This window comes from Apteryx mantelli, chromosome 2 (genome assembly GCF_036417845.1).
Source record: "Apteryx mantelli isolate bAptMan1 chromosome 2, bAptMan1.hap1, whole genome shotgun sequence".
In the NCBI taxonomy this organism is placed as follows: domain Eukaryota; kingdom Metazoa; phylum Chordata; class Aves; order Apterygiformes; family Apterygidae; genus Apteryx; species Apteryx mantelli.
This window is the reverse complement of record NC_089979.1, coordinates 168,864,513-168,886,660: the sequence shown is the minus strand read 5'-3', so window position 1 is coordinate 168,886,660 and position 22,148 is coordinate 168,864,513. Positions and strand designations below refer to the sequence as shown.

General features: G+C 46.6%; 1 protein-coding gene across 1 annotated transcript in view; it reads left to right on the top strand.

Annotated features, from left to right (window-relative positions):
* LOC136991350 (obscurin-like) overlaps positions 1-22,148 on the top strand; it is a 157,806-nt gene that overhangs the window by 13,586 nt on the left and 122,072 nt on the right. The window contains exons 10-14 of the mRNA XM_067292217.1: positions 17,279-17,545; positions 18,095-18,207; positions 18,972-19,125; positions 20,738-20,899; positions 21,460-21,564. Of these exons, the coding sequence (XP_067148318.1) occupies positions 17,279-17,545; positions 18,095-18,207; positions 18,972-19,125; positions 20,738-20,899; positions 21,460-21,564 (801 nt within the window). The remainder of the gene's footprint in view (positions 1-17,278; positions 17,546-18,094; positions 18,208-18,971; positions 19,126-20,737; positions 20,900-21,459; positions 21,565-22,148) is intronic.

The following is a 22,148-nucleotide window of genomic DNA, read 5'->3' as shown; positions in this document are numbered from 1 at the left end:
GCCTAAAAACAACTGAGCTGATCAAACCAACAGCCTGTCTGTGTGAATACTTTATTTTCAACTGTGAGAAGGAGGAGATGTTTGAGGAAGGCTTAAGTATGTAAGTCATGGGTAAAGTGATCCTTCCTCTGATATACCTATAAACATTCAGCAGGGAAAAGCATAATTAGGTTAGTTAATTACAGCAGAAATTATACTGAGAACATGGGTATGAAATTTCAAATCCCTTGACATGAAATACAGTCTATTAAATCCGGTAAAAATTCCATCATTCCCCAACTGTCTGCTACTTTATAAAAGACAGACCTTTGCAAAAATGATTTTTTTTCAGTCCTATATACAATACAAGCTGAGGCTATGCCTAGGAGGTAACTTACTGAGTTAGGAATTGCTATTTATTTACTTGACGTTTTTGAAAATCACTTTCCCTTCCTCTCCAGAATAACTGCAGTTTGATCCGCAGCCCATTCACTGTTTGAAAGGTTGGAATATCTGTTAACCGAGATGAAAGGTTAGACTGTCACAGGTAGACTGTGTTTAGTTTGGTGAGCAAGGTAACCGGGAAGGGTTAGGGACCGGCTGCTAACTGAGATGAGAAATCGGGAATGGATGCAACTTCAAAGAGAAAAGCCGTGAGAGTTGGTGTCTTAGTTCGGGAAGGAAAGAACGAGCTTCTTCCCGCATTTGTGAGGTTCCAAACACGTTCTTGGGGCAAATTTGTGCTTATGCAGTTGAGGCCCGGGAGGGGACCGTGAACGGGGAGCCAGTGTGGTTTCCTTGGGAGAGGAGTTGGATAGGATCCCGCATGTGGAAGAATGGTTAAGTGAAAAGGGGCATGATCTCTTAGAAGTGAGCAATCCTGTCTTCACGATGGAGGGAGGATCCCACGGCTGTGTGAACTGTCCTTGAACACTCCTAGACCATTACAAAAGGGGAAGGCAAGTAGTGGTAAACAAGTCAAGGAGGGGGCCGACAAGCCCCTTCACGTGAACAGCAACTTTGCACCAATCATGTATTCGCTTTAGGCGCGTGAACAGAGACTGTAAACCAATCATACAGCTATTGCTAGCACATGCTCTATCGCCTGTCTATATATACTCTGTGTAAGCTCTAATAAAGGGAGAACGACCATACTCATATTGAGACTCATCGTTACTCCAGGCCCGTCCCCCCACTCCGACATCTGGTAGCAGAGGATGGTTTACTTCCGTGACTACCGATAAGAGCTCTGAGACTGCGGTAAGCAGCGAGAGGACGGGAGTGGGGATTGTACGGCTGAGAGGAGTGCTGGTTGTATGCCGCTAGCCAACCGGACACTGGTCTTCGGGGTCGCTCCCCGCCTCTCAGGAAGCAGCAATGGAGGCTGATGCTGCTGCCACCTTGCTCGCCGGGATACTCTCTAAGAGAGGGATTGACGCCCCGGAAAAGCAGTTGCACCGATTGATTAAGCTAGGGCAAAAATGGGGTCATTTTTCCGACACCCATATGCTATTTTCCGTATCGGAATGGCGAGATTTCGGAGAGACAATGTGGCAGAAGACGATTGGGGGAGGCGAGAAGGAGGAGAGGGCAATAAGAGCTGTTTGCGCACTTTGGAACACCGTACTAGAGACTTTAACGGCAATGAGCCGGTCTGTCGGGGAGGCACTGCAAAGGGTGCGGGAGAACTCTGAGGGGGAGGCATCGACAGCGCCGTCACCCGCTGCGTCCCAGAAAGCGGAGGTTTCCTCAGAGCCGGCCGGTCCGAGCTCCGAGGCGAACGCGGAAGTGCACCCGGAGGAGGCTCAAAGAGGGGCGGTGGCCACGCCCCTTGCTGACCTCATAGACTCGGGCGGGAAGGAGTGCCGACCCCCTCCTAGCGCTCCTCCCCCGCCGCTGCCTAGCAACAGTCCCCTGTACCCACCGTTGCCGCTGCCTGTGCCACCTCAGCGGCCGCCTCTACCCTCCTTCAACGAGACCACCCGCTCACGCCAGACTCCATCAGAGCACCCCCCACTGCTTTCGTCCAGCGAGTCTTCGGGGGACAACACGCCTGGCACCAGAAATAAAGTACCGCCGTCACCAGAAGAAACCGTAAGAGTGCTACAGGAGCTATCGGAACGCCTGAAAAAAGTGGAGCTGCAGGCGCAAGAGAAAGAGGGAGGAGTACCTCCCTGCTTAATGAATCCCCTCGCCGGACCTCCAAGGGAGTCCTGCTGGAGTGGTATTATCAAGGACGCTATAATAGAAGGACAATGGAAGCCTGTTGCGGGGTCCGAGGGCCCCACAGCACTGGCGTTCCCCGTGCTACAACAGAATGGTCAGGGAAAATGGGAACCACATGACTGGAAAATTTTACAACAAGCCGCCAAGGGTTGGGAGCCTGTAAGGGTCCGGCGGGGGCGACGCCTGGACTCCCGGCAGGAACAGATACACAAACACAAGGCACACTAAGGTCAATGCTGAGCGTTTATTACCTCTGCGTCTGAGCGGGGGTTCCCCAGCGATTTCCCGATCGAGGCAATAAAGGAGCGGGAGAGTCCCTGGCACCGCTGAGCGTCAGTCCATGGCGAGGAACGCCGGGGGGGGCACTATACGTGGGTTTTGTGTACTACACACATGCGCAGTGGGCACACTGAGCTCATCGCTAATCTCGAGTCAAAGCCCAGGTGCACACCACACTGGCACAGGCCCAGCTACATGGCTATGGGTCAACATGTCCTGTTGATGCTCCTTTTCCCACGGAACGGTCTGGCTAGCTTCCATCGCCTATCTCCTCGACATTCTTCCGCACTTTCCCATACACTCCACCCCTGCAATGGAGAGCTGGTTACAGGCCATTCCAGTCTTCAGAAGGGCGTGTGGTATGAGGGCAAGGGAATTTACAAAGTAATGAAATCAAAACATAACATAATATAATGCGAAAGATAAACAAGAGTTCTCCTTGTATGAGGTGGCCCGGCCATCCCCTTAGGGAGCCAAACCAATTAGCCAGCCAGGCATCTCCGCCATTCTGCCAGGTATGTTGGATAATGCTCTGTAAGTGGCTGATATCAGTCTCAGTAGATGCTGATTCTTCAGTGATGGTAAAGCAGCACATCCCGGCAAAGTCAGGACATCCATGGTTGTAACACAGTAGGAGATAGTCAATCACTAGATGGTCTTGCAGTGTTTCTTGCCGTACTGCTCCCAACTCTTTATTTAAAAGAGGCAATGGCTCTAGATGTCCAATTTAAGCCTTGAGCTAAAGCACAGACAACATGCTCTAACCGTTTACAATCATGCGCCACCACCCCCGGGATCCCAACTAGGCTTAGCAATAGGCCTAGGGCTTCCGCATGAGAAAATAAACTTACATGGAGGTTACAAATGGCATCTAGGATATGTCACGGGGTCCTTCGCTGCTCCATCATAAAGGGAAGGATGCTTAGAGTAACACAATCTACAGTGCATGGGCCACCTGTGGCGTTGGCTGGCACATATGTATATGCTGTAGTGACACACAGAAGGAACCAACCTAAGGGTAGTATAATGTGAGCAGATGCATAAGCAATATTTATAGTGTCATTACAAATTAACTGTGTATTGGTTACATACCGCAGAACAGAGGTAGCATTTACAAAGCGAAAGCAAATATATGCTTTAGACATGTTAGCTATACAAAAAGAGTAAGTCCAAGGTGTCATCTTTTGGGAAACAATACCCAAATTGTATGAATTCATGGGAGTAACAGAAATACCCTTTTTTTGTATATAACTCTGTAGTACCATGAGTGGAGCTGGTACACCTATGTAACACATAGTTAAGACATCATCCACTGATCGTCCTCCTGCAATACAGAAAGCAGAGAGGTTAGCTGATCTTTGTGTGAGCCAAATCCATGTATTTACATGGGAAGCTGGATGGTCTTGTAGATTAACGGCATCTGTCGTGGTCAACAAGAGGCAACATCTCAACAGTAGCTTACAGATGCCGGCGTGATAACCTGTTGATGGGAAGATAGAAAGGCATAGTATCACCATCAGGAAGAACTAGAGCAGTGGCTCCTGGACCATCTGCTAGAACAGTGCCAGGCCGCTTTTCCTTTTGAGGAGTTAGTATCCACACACTGGCTAAAGAGTGTGTTGAGGGTGTTTGCTGAACTTGAGGCACTCCGGCACTGTGGATCAGAATTCCTCGCAGTATCGGTGCTCCCTGTGCAATATTCACTGGCGTGGATACGGATACCTGGAAAGATAAATCTTGAGAAGAGGTCAATAAGAGTGGAGCTATTTGGACAGGTATCAAAGGTGTAAACAGCCATACACACTGTGAAGGACAGTCAAGTCTTAAATGTAAGCTTATAACCCTTTGTTCAGTAATCGTGAGTTGCTCCGGTGTATAGAATTCTACCTCCCCGGAGGCGAGTATGCAGGGGGCAATTCCCCCTTCCATTACGGATATCCGAGCAGGAGTTGCTAGAGTCGGTTTGGCTTGTACTCGCTCATAGGGAGTAAGCATTCCAACACGCCTGTTGTTAAGCATAAACAGCGCTTGTGGGAGCATGCTCATCCACCCCCTTAAGGTTTGCGTGGTGGTAAGCTTTCGAATTTGTTCTTTTAGCAGGCCATTCATTCTCTCTATTAATCCACTATCTTGAGGGTGGTATGGTATATGCAAGACCCAGGTGATCCCCAAGTCCTTTGCCCATTCTTGTACTACATGGCCTGCAAAGTGGGTACCTTGGTCACTCTGTATTTCTTTTGGTATACCATAAGTATACATGAGCTGCTCTAAGCCCCGTACAGTAGAGGATTGATTCGCATGGGAGGTAGGATATGCATACATAAGGCCTGTGTAAGTGTCTGCAGCAGTCGATATATACTTTCGCCCCTGTGAGGGGGGTAACGGGCCTACATAATCTACCTGCCAGGTCGCAAAGGGTTGTTCGCCTCGCTTGATGCGACCATATGTGCTGGTGAAAGGCACTTTTGTTATCTTCATACAAACGGGACAGTTAGCACGGGCTGTCTTATACCAATGTAGGGCTAACATGGGATGGCCTTGTGATAGATCCCAAGCCTGAGCTGTGATGGGGCCACGATGCCCTGATCGTTCATGCGCTTGCCAAGCTTGCTTTAACTCTGAGGGAGTTGCCATCTGGTCGACTGCTGTATTATGCTGAGTTTCGAGGGTCTCCTGCTTCTGATGGGCATCGACATGTCGCACAGACACAGCTTTAGTTTGCACAATGTCCCAAATCCTTTCCCACAAGGGGCTCCCCCAGAGTTCCTTATCATGTATCTTCCACTGTGCAGCGGCCCATGTTGGTAACCAGGTTCGCAGACCCTTGTATACTACCCAGCTATCCGTATAGAGGTAGCGTGCATCTCCCTCATCGAGAGCTATAGCTGCAGCCTTTAGTTCAGCCCACTGACTTGAGTATCCCGTTCCTGAGGCAAAACAGATAGTATCTGTGGCAGGATTATATGCTACAGAGCGCCACACTCGCTCTCCTGCCCAGGAATACACCGCACTGCCATCAGAAAACCAGGCCCACTCTCGTTGCTCAGGAGATAACGTCTCAAAAGGAGGGGCCTCTTGGACAGGCGATGGCTCTATTGGGGGAGCAAGGGGGGGCAGCCCCTCTGGCTCTGACAAGAGAGGCACGTGCTCAAAACGTACCTCCCCTAACAAGGTTGCATGCGGGGTGCTCATGTCCTTTCTCCCTGCCTTAAACCGGGCTTGTAAATAGTGTTTCCATTTCCACTGAGTTGCAGCTTGGGCCACCCCCACATGGGCCCTGATGGTATCATCTGTCACCCATGCCTGAATGGGGATGGGGGTGTGTACGGTCACCGGGTCACGTCCTGTAACTCGTTCGGTATCCTGCAAAGCCCACACCACAGCCAAGAGCTGTTTTTCTAAAGGTGTATAATTTGCTGTGGCCCCTTGCAGGGAACGGGACCAGAAACCTATAGGTTCCCGCCTTGCGTGGGCACATTGCTGCCACAACCCCCAAGACACCGTATCCCCCATGACCGTTACCTCCAGCTCGAAAGGTCGTCCCTCATATGGAGTGAATAGTTCGCAATGTTGGACCACCGCCTCCTTGCACAGGTCGAAGGCTTGCTGGTGTTCTTTAGTCCGTTGCCACTGGCTACTTTTTTTGGTCAAACGCTGTAGCGGCCGCATTAAATATGCTAAGTGGGGTATAAAGGTCCTCCAGAACCCCAAAAGGCCCAAAAAAGCTTGTAGTTGTCTCACAGTAGTGGGGACAGGGTACTGTTGAATGGTATTGCGCACTTTCTCAGGGATAGCTTTCGTCTGCCCCCTCCAGACTATCCCTAAGAATTGCACACTGATGTCTGGCCCCTGTACCTTCTTAGGGTTTACAGCCCACCCCCGCTCCTGTAGGGTCTGTACCAGCAATGATAACTGCTCACGGACTTGTTCTTCAGAAGGTCCCATTATCAAAATATCATCGATATAATGATGGATGGTACACTCTGTAAGTGGGGGGGGAAGATCAGCTGAGATCATCTGGTGGCAAATAGTGGGGCTATGTTTATAGCCCTGAGGAAGGACTTGAAATGTATATTGCTTATTATCCCATGTAAACGCAAATTGGTCTTGCGATTGCGGGGATATAGCGATAGAGAAGAATGCATTTGCCAAATCAATGACAGCTTTCCATTCTTGCAGATGTTTCCCTATGCCTTCCAGCAGAGTTACCATGTCAGGTAACTACGGCTGCTAATGGTGGGGCGACTTTATTTAGCTCCCTATAATCCACAGTCATACGCCATGAGCCATCAGGCTTCCGAACAGGCCAAATAGGACTATTGAAAGCCGACAGGGCAGGGCGTATTATTTGGGTATGCAATAAAGCATCTATAGTTTCCTGAATTTCCTGTTCCCCACCAGGAATTCTGTATTGCTTCACTTGCACTACAGTGGGGGGAACCGGTAGATCCACTGGGTCCCATTTTGGATACCCTCTAATCAAAGTAATGGATCGCAACTGCGGTAACGCAGAACTTTTTCCAAAGGAGAACAATCCTTACAGGGTCTGAATATCTCTGCCCAGTAGCACATCGATCCCCAAGATACACTCGTGAATCAGTGCTAATAAAACAGTGGCAGAAAATGGGGGGGTTTTGCCAATTGCTAACGTAACTACAGCCTGTCTCGCCGGGGTGGCTGATCCTCCCAACCCACATATATGGGTAGTGGCCTTCCCCAGAGCTACCGCACTATGTAGTGCAGTAGCTTCTGCCCCAGTATCTACTAAAGCAAGCACAGCAATTTCTCCTCCAGAGCGCCAGCGAATTCGCAAGGGTACATAAGGGCATCGGTCCCCCCGATGGTAAGCCGCAACTGACACTCGTATTGCAGGGGACCCGCCTCCCCCTCATTGTCTTTTGGCCGGCAGCTTCCACGCTGTGGCTGAAGCAGGGGGGGCGGTAGGCTGTGTTCGATATTGCTGATTAGCAGGTAGCCGCTGCCACCGCTTGAATAAGTCAGCAGTAGAAAGACCATTTATCTCATCACGTAATACCCTTGCCTGCAGCAAATCAGTCCACATCTGCCGCCTCGTTACCTTTCCACTCAATTTAGTAGTCCCTGCCAATTTTCTTCCTTTGGAATTCCGAACTGCTCTCGCTTGCTTAGTATCTGGTTCACCAACAAGTGTCAAATCCCTTATATTGTGTATTAAAGCCCCCACTGTTCCAGTTGCAGGCATTACTATGCCAAATAGTAAGGGCTTTAAGGCACTTGGAGCCCCCCTTAATAACTGGGTCTTCATCTGCCGCGTTATTTCCACACCGTCCGGTCCTTCTCCATCTGCTAATCCGATTGCTACCCCTAGCTGCCGCAACACGTTGATCCCTTCCTCCAAAGTACGCCACGCTCCCACTGTGGCGACTAACTCATCGGTGGACGGATAAGCACCTAGCACAGCAGCACATAACCATTGATATAATGTTGGAGCTACGATAATATTTCCTGCCCCGTCCCACGGAGCAGTTAATTGGGTAAGATAATACTGAACTTGAGCATCGGTTGATAAGGGGCTCATTAAATTCAGCTCCTCTCTTACGAGACTAAGCGATCCGGCACCTGCATCCCATGCTCTCACTAACCAGGCTAACAAAGACTCCCCATGCTGCTGCTGGAAAGCAGTTAAAAACTCACGCAATTCCTTCGGGGTATACGTCCTAGATTGCTCCACTGTATTCCCGTCTACTTGCCTCTCCCCCTTCAGTTGCACAAGAGGTCAGACCTGGGGAGTAGCCGATTCTCCTTCTAATCCAAATTCAATCTCCGAGTCAGATGAAGTACTCCAAATATTACCATCCCACTCCTCTGGGTCCCAGGAAGGTCTAGTTATTATTGCTCTCACCTGTGCAACTGTAGCTGGGGCTTTACCATAGCGCACACGGCGCTTGTTAGCCATTCGTAAAGCTAATCGCTCTACCCTATGGGTTAATTCCTGACTCTTTTCAGCTTGGCTCGTGATCAACTCCTGTGCTACCGCCCTCGCATCACGCAAATCTCCATTCTCCTTCTCCAGATCTTTTACTCGTTGCTGCAAAGATGATACCTCATTATCTAAGGCTCGAATGCCCGTCAACAGCGCCCACCCTAATTGTCCGGCGAGCTTCCGAGCTGCTTCCGAAGCAGCACGAAAGGGCATAGCCTGTAAAGCGGATTCAACCGCCTTCAGGGTAACATTTTCCCCCTGTGCCAACTCTGGCCAGTCCTGGGGGACTGCCAGAGCGGCAAGCAATGCAGCTACCGGCCCCCACCGCTCAGTCTGGGGCCATCCTGGCAGCCGCAGGCGAGCAGTCCCTCCGTGGCCCTCGCCCTCCCCCTTCGCTCTCCTTGGCCACGGCATTGTCGTTTGTGTATCCTGCCGACTACGCCAGTTGTAAGGCTCCGGCGGGGGCGACGCCTGGACTCCCGGCAGGAACAGATACACAAACACAAGGCACACTAAGGTCAATGCTGAGCGTTTATTACCTCTGCGTCTGAGCGGGGGTTCCCCAGCGATTTCCCGATCGAGGCAATAAAGGAGCGGGAGAGTCCCTGGCACCGCTGAGCGTCGGTCCATGGCGAAGAACACCGGGGGGGGGGCACTATACGTGGGTTTTGTGTACTACACACATGCGCAGTGGGCACATTGAGCTCATCGCTAATCTCGAGTCAAAGCCCAGGTGCACACCACACTGGCACAGGCCCAGCTACATGGCTATGGGTCAACATGTCCTGTTGATGCTCCTTTTCCCACAGAACGGTCTGGCTAGCTTCCATCGCCTATCTCCTTGACATTCTTCCGCACTTTCCCATACACATGCATATTTGGCCCTGTGATAAATTAATACCTAATGTAGATATAAGTGTATGTATTTATTCGTGTCCACACAATTCCTCAAAGCACTGTGTGTCCGTATTTTGTTTCAGCACTTGCAACTTTCATAAATAAAGAGAAAACTGGAGGAATTATCAGAGTCATCACTGGAAAACGGCTGAATTTGTTTCTGAGACCTCTGAAGCCAACATCATGGTTAAGTGGTACAAAGATGGCAAAGAAATCACAGCAAGCAAGAAATTCACTTTGGAAGATAAGGGCAAACTGCATAAGCTTGTGGCTTCAGCTGTGGCGAAAGAAGATGAGGGAACATACACCTGCAAAACTGGAGATGACACTCTTATTTTTGATTTAAAAGTCTCAGGTAAGTTCATGATCAAAATTTGGGATCAGGTTGTATTACACACTCAGGACTTGGCTCATTATACCTGTTACTTCTTAGATTACCAGTTTTTTGGGCCAGGATTGCATAGTACTATTTCAGAGGCTCTAACCCTATTCAAATCCACAATGCAGGCAAATAATATAACCACGCTGTTATGTATTCAGGTCAGCTCAAGGCTTTACTAGGGTTGGATTCATGACTCAAACCACCTCACTTGTTGGACAGGCTGAGAGCCATGTCTGGCCTGTATTCTTTCAGTTTAACAATTGCTCCACCATTTACGCTGTCTTTGAACCTCCTGACTGAAGTGGTACTAAAGTCTTACTGTGAAAGTCCTGTGTCCTCCTTTGACAAGCTTAACTTCTGATGCAGACAGTCAAGCACCTCCTGTTATTCCTAAAGGACACTGTGATCTCTGAGACAGCTACGTATGCTCCCTTAGGTACTGCAAGTGAAGCCATTAGCTGATGGCACGTGCCCATCAGCATAAAGCACGTGTAAAGCACGTGCCTATCAGGTCAAGTCCAAAAGGGAAATGCCTGCCACTGATGTATTCCAGTGCAGGACAGAGCCGGAGTATAAGATGGCACAAGAAATTCTTTGAAATGCAGTATCTGTGAAATTCAGCTGATTCAATTTGCGTAGCCTGGTGGGAACCTCTCCTCTAAAAGTAGTGTTCTGGCTTACGTTTTCAGCCAAATTTTTAACCAAGTCTTAAGATACACATTGAAACACCAGTGAAACTTTCTCACAGTGTGTCTACATGCTGCAATGCAATACAATTTAAGAGAAGTAACGGTTGAGTGTCATGCAAAGCTACGTGCTTGTGACCTGTACATCCATATTACTATGATGCTCTCCATAGATTAATTAGAAACTCAGCAGGGCTGATTGATCTAGCAAAGCACTGGACTTGAGAGATTGCTAGAGGGTGTACTGAGCTAGAGGAATTGCTTCCAGTTTCCAGCTGTTGTTTACTCAAGTATTCACTTTGCATCATGTCTCCAGTTCTGTTTGGTTGAGAATCCAATACTTTGCAATTTCACTTTGGGTGTAATTCATAGTCCTTGACTTTACTTATTGGAAAATTGCTCTAAAATAGTCAGCTAGGATCCATCTGAACTGGTTGATGCAGAGTAAAGGTACCCCCAGAGGACAATGTTTATGATCTGATGAGAGGTATTTAGGACAGATTAAAAAATATATATATTTTCTGGAACTGCCTTTACACATCAAGTGTAGAAGGAGTTTGCATGATTACCTGAAACAGGGTACCTAAATTTTTGATGGCTGAATGTAGGTTCAGTGGATCCCCCCTATAGCTCCCATTACAACACATCACGTGGTTCAGACAAATAAAATCAATATCTGCAAAATATCTGTGAATCCCTGTGAACTTCTTGGTGAACAGGGGTTGAACTACAGCCTGTTAACAACACTAGCTAGGACAACTTCCACCTTGTTTCATATTTCACCACAAAAAGTTTCCAGAGTGCTGATAAGAAGCACTGCACAATCAAGGAAGGAAATTAGGGCAGGGAAGTAATCTGCCTTTTATGGTAATGAGTTATCCCATTAATCTTGAACAGCAGGACTCTGGAGGGACTATCCTTCCTTGGTAATCTAATTTTTTAAAATAGATTGCTCCTAGTGATTACAATTTTTAATGAAATATTTGTTCCCTGATGCCACATGCCTGGCATGGGTGCAGCATACCAGTTGTCCTTGGGATACTTCTTAGCGACTGAAAACAACAGTTGCTGCAAAAAGAGATGCAATACTAAGCTAAGGTTGCTTATAACTGATAGCCTTCAGCTTGCTCTTCAGGCAAGCGCTGGTGTGGTGGAGTCAAGCGTATGAAATACCTGACATGCTCATCAGATACTGCTCGTTAGTGAGTGGCAAGGTGTGTTGGATACACTTTCTCACATTTCACAGACAAAGTACCTGTCTCCGCTTAGTTGCCTTCGCTTCTACCTTGAGAAATACATTGGCAAAAAATTAAATGGATAAAAGTGCTGTATCGTTGCTGCATACATGATGCATGCTGTTTGTGTGTGCATATGCACAGCTCATATATATGAGCGCCAGCCTATGCAGCCAGCAGGATGTGAGCTGAGGTATCAAAGCAGGAATCTCTACCGCTGGAGCTAAATGAGTTGTGAGCAGTTGCGAGTTCTCTGCTGTGAGGATCAGTTTCAGCAGGCAGATGTGACTCACATATTACTTGGTCCTCTTGAAAGTGGAGAATGTCTTATCAATGAGATTACCCACATGTACCCTGATCTGGTCTGGGGAAGAATTTATCCAGTGGGACAGGTCATGTGAACAAGGGGTTGCAGATATGGGCTCCGAAATATGTAAAAGAAGGTTTTTCATCACTTTTAACAAGCTTCTCAGAGACTTCTTAGATCTTCTCAAAACTGTCTGTGGACTCGAACGTCAACACATGTTCCCTAAAGCTTGCTTGAAATCAGAAACAGTGAGCGGTGATTAAAGTGTCAGTAACCTGAATGCATCTCAGCTTGATTTGAAAGAGCCAGGAAGCGGGACAGAGGAACGAGACTGAGCTGTTACTGAGAGCAGTTGTCTAAAGATGAGAGAAGGAGCTTGTACCATCTGTCAGAAAGTTGGGGCATCAACATTTATGTTTGTGATGACACAGGAGCTGTGAAATAAAGCAGAGAGACTTCACCTGTGAGGCTTTATGATCTCGTGATGTTGGGCCAGATTCTGCTCATGGCTATGTGTAGATACGGTTCTGTTAGTAGAAACCACCTTGTCTATGCTCTGTAGCAGCATGCATGCCTGATTCCCAGACAGGAGGCAAGAAATGACCGCACATTAGTTAGGTGGATTTTGGTTATGACTACAGATAGGAATAGATCCACATCTATCTAGAAGCTATTCTCTTCTGACATAGGGCTAAGTATTAATGTCACAGTGTGCACCTGGTAGGCTGATAGCTTGTCAGGGTAGACAGGAGCAGGGTATCAGGAAGTCCACTTGCACTGTAGCTAATCACCACTTCAGAAGAATGAAAATACAATTACAAGCATTTTCCAATTCCGTGTATTTGACCAAAGCGTATTGAGTGTTATTTGTATGAAATTACATGTCGAGGACTGATTCTCCTGCCATTTTACTCATGGAAACAGTCACACTGAATGCGGTGAGGTTTATCATTGTTAATAAAGTATTCTCATATATATATATATATATATATGTGTGTGTGTGTGTGTGTGTGTGTGAGAGAGAGAGGGATACACACACATATATATGATAGAATAGTTTATTCATATGTATACATATATTAAAGGCCCTAAAGAGACTATGAGCGTGAATTTCTGTATCCCAGACTTCTTTTTTATCAAGGCTTGAGGCAGCTTTTTTGCCTGAATTCATCCATACCCAGCTCCCAAACAGGAAACCAACAGATACCAACTCTCTGGATGATTTAGAACTTGGACAGTGAGTTTCCTAGTGCAGACACCTCTGCTGTAACTTGGAGAGGATTTTTCTGGCTGGTAACCGTAGTTCGTTGTCATCATCACGCTCAGTGACATCATCACGCTCAGTGACATCATCACGCTCAGCGTCATCGATGACACACTGTCACAATTATGTTGCAACAGCACCTCCCCGCCACCCGTGCCTATATACATTTACTCCTCCGGCGCTGAGCAGTCAGCATGGTGATGTGACTAGCAGAGGAGTAACATCTTTCTTAGCCTTGTGCTGAGTAAGGCTGAGTAAGCCTGAGTCAAAGCAGAAGATGTTTTCTGCTTTGTTTCTTCTTCTTCTTTTCTTACTTCTTTCAGAGGAACCTAGGAAATTTGTAAACAAGCCCCAAGCGACTCTAGAACTAATAGTCAGTGCTTATGAGAACCTTGAGCTGCTATGTGAGGTGTCAGCAGCAAATGGAGCTGTGGTATGGAAGAAGAACCAAACTGAGATTAAGCAGGACCAGAAATTAGTAGTCACCTCTCAGGGAACACAGTGTAAGCTCACGATCTTGAACGTGACTCAGCAGGACCAAGGGAGCTATAGCTGTGAAACAGAGGATGAAAAACTAACATTCCAAGTCAAAGTCAGAGGTGAGAAAATGTTAGAAATGGCAAAGATAAAGGAATGCGCCGTTTTGGATAGCACCTTACCTTCAGGGGGTCATTTCACCGCCTCTCTGGGGTGAAATATTTCAGCTGTAGTTACTTGATTTTCAGCCAAGTGTCATACCAACATGTGTTTTTTTTTTTTATACACACATTTTTTTCTTTCATGACTAACTGCAACTGCAGCAAATGGTGGGCATGGAGGCTAATATCTGCACCTCTCGCAATCACCTGATGTGTCTGCAGAAGCACTCCTGCAGAACTACAGTGAAAGGCCATAGCAGCGATAGAGGGGTAGATAAAAAGGGAGGGGGAGGTGAAGAACTCTGGAGGGGGAATCACTGAATTTGAGTGACCCAAATAGGTAGAGGGGACAGCTGGACTATCAATGAAGAATTTTGTTTCGACATAAATTAAAATCTGATAGAGCACAAGTGGTAGATTCTGCAATTAGCAGAGAGAGATTGAACCTCGGAAACAGGTTGGGTCTGGTACATGGGAGAGCCATCTGAAGCATGGTCCTTGAGTAGCCTGGTACTTGAGGTCATAAACACATTGAACAGTTACAGACATGTTCAACTGGATTTGGGTTGAATTTAACAGCCTTTCATCCAACTCTTCCCCAAACATTTCTTTCATCAGAAGCTGTCACTGGAAATGGAACTGTAGTTTTCAAGCCGTGATAAGTGGTCCAACGCTGGTCTACTGAGTGATATTTACGCAGCAGCATTTAGAGGAACCTTATTTTGTTGTGTCTGTACTGAGAAAGTTGGGGAGTTGATAGGGGTGTATTGTCCTAAAAATTTTGAAATAGCTGCGCTAGATGTATCCGTGGCCTGTCGAATCCAAAGGTGATGACTGTTCATTGCGAGTACTGTGTTTGTAATGACCAGTAGTGCGTCCAAAAATGCTTCTTTGTATTTTCATTATTCTCTTTAAACAACTTGATTTGGAGTCAGAGGATTTAGGCCTTTCACTCTGACTACAGTGGAGTTTCCTTTTGTCTCGGTGTATTTTTTGCAAGATGTTCAGAGGTGCAGTAAACTTTATCTTAGGCTCCAGATGGCTATGGGCATGTCAGATACGTTCTGAGTGGTCATTTCTGAATTGGCTGATAAGAAGGGCTTTTTGTTTGTTTTATTCAAAGTAATAATACTGTGCTGCCTTTGTTTGTAGGCCAGATGCCTCCCTGTAAACTTTACAGTTCTCGTCTCCAATTCTGACGGAACAGGGAATCTGTTCTCTCTTCTGCTTTCCTATGGCATCAGGCACACTGGGAGCCTAATCCTGGCAGAGGTCTGGCACTTTATCAGCTATGTAGAGGAGCAACCGCACTGGGAATCTATTGACTTTCCTGCTTGCCCGCATGCTAGAGACCTGAAGTCCTTGCAGGACATAGCTCGCGTTCTGTTCTCTTGTAAAGGTTGCAGTCTTTACTGCTCTCTTAGTGCCTTGGGGCATCCTGCTCTCCTCGGTCTTCTGTGAGCAATATGCAATTATGCATAATGCTTTGCTGCTCCCCGTAGCATATGCTATAAACCATCAGCTGTCAGGTGTCCCCACGCTGTGCGCTATAGACAGACTGTGAGTTGGGGACCTCAGGCTGTTTCTCCTGAGTTGCACAGCTCATGCTTTTGGCTCTGGAAATTGCCAGCTTCAATGCAGGATGGATAACAGCGAGGATAGGCTTGAGAGACGTCATTCAGAGAAAACGCAAAATGGGCATTAATAGAAAGAGCACGGCACGGTTTGGAGGGAGCTAGGTTCACGCTCAGCTGTTGATGCCAACTTGTCCATTAGTCCAGAGGTGTAGGGGAATTCAGGGTTGTTAGATTTGAATTTCTCTATCTGAGGGCTATTCTTAGCTGTCTGCCTCAGAAACCAAAGGTTTTCAGTTCTCTTTCAAACTGGATGACTTCATGGCTGCGCAGGGTAATGTAACACCTTTCCCCCTCTGTCGTAAGCGGAGAGTGCTTGCCTAGCTACAGTTGCTGTATTTCTCATGTGTACGACTGTAACATGACATGCGAGTCCCGCAGCTCATTGGAAAATGATCTAGTGTGAAAATCAAGAGGGATTATGAGTACTCTTTGAGTGGCTGGCTCCTTCATGCAGAAATCCTCATCTTACCAGGTTATCCCAAAGTGCTGTGGCTTTCCGAATCTTAATTTATCCTGTTACCATTGCGCTCGGAGAGCTTTTCAGAGCTCCTGTGCTCCAGTGTTCCACTGGTAGCACAAAACCTTCCCTTTTAAAGGACAGCTTGAAGGTTAGATGCTCAGTATTGAGTGCTGGGGGTAGCTACTGGCCCTTTGATTTAATGTAGGAAGAAGTGAATGCTGCACACCTTGTGGGCTGAATTAAATATGTGGCTGAAAGAGCTGATTCTGCAAGCTCATTATCTTGAACGTTCACTGCATGCAGTGAATTGCTTTTAAAATCCTTATATGAAGCGGGCCAAAGCTCTGGGGTTTGAAATCCTTTTTTCTCAGTGTTAGTGGAACTTCGTTAACCACTCCCACCTAAGACTTGGAAGTGTCATCTGCAGTGAATACTTGCTTAGCTTGAAAATAGATTTCTGAGGCAAATTAATGATTAGCGGCAGTCATTTGAAGTCAGTCGTTGTTATCTTTGAGATCAGTTTGAATCCAGAAGAACTACTAATCACAAGTCAGACTGATTAAGCTGATTAAAAGATTTAGTCGCATTTTCTCTCATTATAAAAATGTTTAATATTAAAGGAGGAGAATGCAGAACACAAGCAAGTAGCCTATCTGGAATATTCCTGCCCTGCTAATCTGTCATTTTAAACACAACACCCATTTACGCAGACTGATTTGGAACTCATTTGGTTAGTGTGCCATACATGTTCGTGGTCCAATTTGTAGACTGAGGCTGAAATGTTAATATTTTTGCAGCCAGTTTTGCATGCAAACCATGGTGTGCGCTTGAGGTCTTTTAGATGTCTGAATGCTGCTTGAATCTACAAGTCAGCTGAAATGTCCCTTTGGGGAGTTTCACATCACCCACCACAGGCCACGTACTCTTGCCTGTTAATGAGCAAGCCTTGTGGTCTCCAACAGTCCTCCTACAGTCAATGCCAACAGAGGAACTCCTCCGGTTCAGAGCACGTAAGCTGGCTTCCTGCTGCGGCATGCTCCCTGCAGGACCCGTCCCTCTCTGCGGACGGTGCGATATTGTCAGTAAGCCTATGGCGTGGATCCCGGGGTTGCATGTACTGCCGTGGTCAGCAGCATAGGAACTTGACCTGAACTTACCCCACTCCTTACCCTCCCAGGCAGCTGCTGCCACTCAGAGTGCAGACATGATAGAGACAGCGTGCAGAGAAGTGGAAGTCATCAAGGAGGAGAAGAGGATGGTGCTAGGAGGCTGCAGAGAGTGGCTGGGGGGAGGAAGGCAGTGGCAAAGGTTATTATTGTTTTCCAGTGAGGAAGATCAACCTGATAAAAGGTCTTCAGCCCGTCAAAGTGTGTGAGAAAGGGACCGTCACCTTTGAGGTGGAGGTGTCGCACGAGGACGTGGAAGGAATCTGGCAGAAAGATGGTGTTCGGCTGAAGCCTTCCCCAAATGTCCGTATTGATGTCGTGGGGAAGAAACATTCGCTGACTCTCTCTTCTGTGAACCTTGAAGATGCAGGGCTCATCTCCTTCAAGGCAGACGGCATTCATTCATCAGGGAGGCTTGATGTGACAGGTACACAGACCCCAAAGTCTCAGGCTCTGATTGGTGTGGGAAGTGGGTCATTAGCCACAGTGGGATCCCTTTGGACACGTCTGCGATAACGGGTGACTACAAGATGTTTCTGAAGCTATGCACATCAGTGTGTTCTGCAACATTACCACATTTCCCTTCGTGCATTGTACCTGTTGTTTGTAATCTATTACCTGTTATAAAACCCTAAAAATTTTCTCAGTACTGAACGATCAAAAAAAAAAAAAAAAAAAAAAGGAAAGGTACAGGTCCTGTCTTTCATGAAGAAGCTGCTCTAGCTGTGCTTTCTTCAAGTGCCTTCTGAGGCCTCACGTTTCCGTTGGCAACTACATAACAGTCCCTCTGTTATTAACAGGATTGTTGTAATGTAATTGTCAACAGCACAACCAATGATAATGTGCTCAAAAGAACAGGATTTTGTTTTTCACTTAGAAGTTACGTTAAGCATGTAAGATAGGCTGTTATTCCTTGTGCCAGATGCTTCTAGCAAATCTAATTCGCCATTAACTGGACTTCCTTTTCTTTTTGCAGAACTGCCTGTGAAAATCAGCAAGCCTTTGTCAAGCATGAGTGTAACTGAGAAGGACAAGGTCACATTTGAGTGTGAGCTGTCCAGGCCCAATGTGGATGTTAAGTGGTTCAAGGTACAGCACTTAATGGACGGTGACATTTTCACTTCTAATGTCCCTGGAAGTCAATGAGAGCCTTTTGTTTCACTTCCAAGAGACGTGGGGCTGAGCCTTTGCTATTTAGCTCTTAATGTGGCTCTCTTGTCCTTATATTCCTTTACTTGCACAGTTTATCTCTCTGTGGGTTATTTATTTACCAGATCATTTTGAGTGCATTTATCAGGTTAAAAGTTAAGCTCCTCTTGAATTTATAGTGAACTCCTGAACTGTTGTTGCACAGAGTGGGAGGCCTGCTGTCGACAGAAGCACAGTCTTGGGATTCACTTCACACGTAGCAGTTCTCACCCAGGATTTTTAGCCAAGTTGGGAATTGAGGTTTAGGGTGAAGCCTTGATTCCTTTTGCACCTGACAGTCTGGAGATGAGCTCAGGCATTACACGTACCTTCCTTGTAGCTCAGCTGATTCTTTGTTTGAGTGGAGATAATAGCATTTCTTCAAAGTAATGTCTTAAGGGGCTAATTGCCAACCCTGTACAGTGCCGTGAGCCTGCAAACAGGTATTTCAGATCAACCAATAATTGATGCATGTTCTCTAAGCATTCGTGGTTCCTGAAAAATTTGCACCATGCTTAAATTTTGGCATATGCTGAAGTTACATTAAGCACAATCCCACTAAGTCCCTTGAGACAGGTGAATTAGGCAAAGATCTGAATGCTTGCTTTGCTCAGCGCAGACATGGAATAGTTGATGGTGATTTGGTTTGGCCTTTTCCCTTCTAGGATGGGAAGCAGCTTCAGCAAAGTAAAAACGTGGGGATTATTTCCCAGGGAACTAAGAGAAGCCTTATTATTCACAAGTGCGAATATGAAGACCAAGGAACATATGTATGTGAAGCAGCTGACGACAAGACGTCAGCTACGCTACAGGTTCACGGTATGTTTGACTGAATGAGGAAATGACCCCTAATGCAATATTCGGCTTCACAGCAAGAAATGCTTCATGGGCAGTTTGTGCATTTCTCTGTTACTCGTTATGAGTAATGTTCTCTTCCTAGTGGGAAAAAATTGACAGAACTGTCCTGTGCTTGTTTTATCCCTGGATGAGTGTTTTTGGAAGAGATGCTAACATAGTTTTACACTTGTCGTAAGTGTGTTCTACTCTCTGGTTTTAAGTTGTTTCTAGATTGGCAAGTTAACAAATAATAGACGGCCTGGCACAAAGCAGGGATCCGAGGGCTGGCATGCACACAGTTTGGTTCAGCTTCTGCCGCTGTCACACCTGAGTAGGAACTGGACAAGCTCTGGGTATGATCTCAAGATCTGCCCCAGTTTTTATGCTGTAAATGCTAAGGTAGAGTAGGAAAGTGTCACGATTTCTTACTGCATCTCTGCTTTATGCTCAAGACACTTTTCCCTCTGTGTACTGTGCTGTGCAGCTGTTTAGGCACCAGATGGATTTTCTCACCAGCCTCTGAAGCGCCAGAGACAAGCCAGTGCTGAAGGCCAGTTCCTGAATGGATAGGTCTGGTATTCCCTGGCAGATGTTACTTTCCAGGGAGACATCTGAAAATATAGACCAGCTCTTTCCTATTCCTTGCTAGATGCTGTCCTCCTGTGGCCACTTGGGTACAGCGTGAGCAGTATCTTCATGAATGTCCTGTCCTGTTCCATTGCTCTGCTAAACTCCCTTTTTCTCCCTGCCTTTGTGGTTGGGATGGGTTGCTGTTTGAGTGCTGTCTGGTTTACGTCCCGTTGCTGATCCAGGGTTTATCAGGGCCTTCCTTTCCGAAAGGGGAGGGCTGCAGTAACAAACAGAGGCTGGATCGGTTCTGACACAAGTAAGTGCAGGGCTGTGGAGTTAAAGGGGATCATGCCCAGCTGAAGGCGCTCTGAAGCAAAGCATCTCATGCTGTACAACACCTGGTTGAGGTCTCTGTGGCCCTAGGAGATCCAGGTACACTGGAGAAGGTGTGAGAGGGCAGCATGCAGAGAAGGACCGAAACCACGCTGCCGAGGGCAGATAAAACCTCAAAGCGATTGCGCTAAAACATCCTGAGCTGCTTTAAGCCCCATATCCAGTTATCTGCCACTCTCTGCTCTATGAAAAGTGCAGTTGCTGTTTTTAAGAAGATAACAGAAGAGCAGCTTCAACCATCAGCCCAGCAACCAGTTCCCAGTAGTGGCCCGTGGTAGATGCCTAGGAGAAAGCATAAGGTTTGTAGTAACACCAGAGGTTGGAGGCTTGTGTTTAATTTTCCTTGGTGATTATCTTCCATGAATGTGTTTAATTTCTTTTAAAACCCATATAAGTTCTGGCATCCCCAAAATCCTGTTGCAGCAAGCTCCACTGTAGCTGGTAACTCTACCTGCAGATTCAAGGGTAAAATATATTTACTGTGTTGCAGAGAGAAACCATCCGGGAAAGGAAGTTGGTTTAGAATAAAACACAAGTTGTTATCCCATTTTTCCAAGCAAGCGTGCAGAAGTTAAACATGCTGCACTCAGTTATGGACATGCCGCAATAAATATTTGTCACTATTTCACAGCCCGAGATATCAAGATTATTAAACCACTGGAAGACGTGGAAGTGAATGAATACGAGAGTGCCTCTTTTGTCTGTGAGATTTCACACGATGAGGTCCAAACCCAGTGGTACAAAGATGACAACAAGCTGAAGGCTGCTGACAATATTAAAATGCGTCAAGATGGTAGGGAGTAAAAGGGGGGTGTCATTTTTGAGTGGAGGGGATTGGGGTGGGTGCTGGAAAACACTGAGAAAAGAACTTTTGGTGTTGGATGCTAAGCACAAAGGGCTGACCTTCAAAATCCAGTTAAGAAGGTCCAGCAGGGAGTTGTCCTATGTTTTAGGGCTGCAGCTAAGCTGGACCTCTGACGCAGTGGGAGCTTTAATGAAGGGAAACCTGACATTAAATAAATAATTAGTGTGTGCACAAGAAAAGAAAAAGGCTCCTGGTCGGTCAGTTCGATCCCTCTAAGGCACAGGAATTTGTATTTGCTGACAGTGGGAGGGGTCCCTCTGTTTCAAGTACTTTCCAGATGGTGGCAACCACAGTCAGTCCATCCTTGGTGGAGCAGAGGCTCGGTTACTCTTTGATGCGGGCTTAGAGGAAGCGGTCAGCCTCGCTGCCGTGAAAACAGGTGGTGATGCACTGAAACCAGACGGGCAGTGCTCGAGCTCGCGGCATGCCTCGGAGGATGGCGTGGCTTCCTCAGAGGAGGATACATGTGCTTGTGTGTCTGTTCTCAGGAAAGACCTATTCGCTGACTTACATGCGTGTCCAAGTCGAGGACGCCGCAGAGATCAAATTTGTAGCGGGAAAGGCAGAATCTTGCGCCCACCTTACGGTGAAAGGTAATTGTACTTTTGATGACAATGGTGCTTAAACTGTCTCTTGTTACAAACTAAGCAATTTCCCTCACTTTTAATGGAAAGAAAATTGAGCATCACCTAGAGTTTTCAGGGAAAGAAGAACCCTTACCTACCTTTTTGCGTATGAAATATCAGCCTCACTGTTGGGGATTTCCTTTGGCTAAATAACACAGAATTTATTTTATCAGAAAGGAGATGGTGTTTTTCTACCTTTAGACATTAGGAGTCATGTTTAAACTCTGAGGGAAAACACTGCAGTTTGTCTTTCTCTTGCATTCTCTCTTTTTTATGTTTAAATAGAATACAGCATTTTTTGTGTTTAACTTAGCATAATAAAAAGAGAGAGAACAAACACTTTTAAATTAATACACTGAAGAGCAACCCAGGAAATCTGAGATCAGTCCCTGGCTTTGCTGCAGCACTGCCGTGTAATGTTGAATAAAAGTGTCTCTGCAGTTCAGCCCTCCAAGTGGTAAAACAGAGATAACAAAGACTTCCTTTCCTGAGCTCTTTACTTACTGTGTGTTAGTTCAGGGCTTGATAAAGTGGGGATTCCTGCCATCATC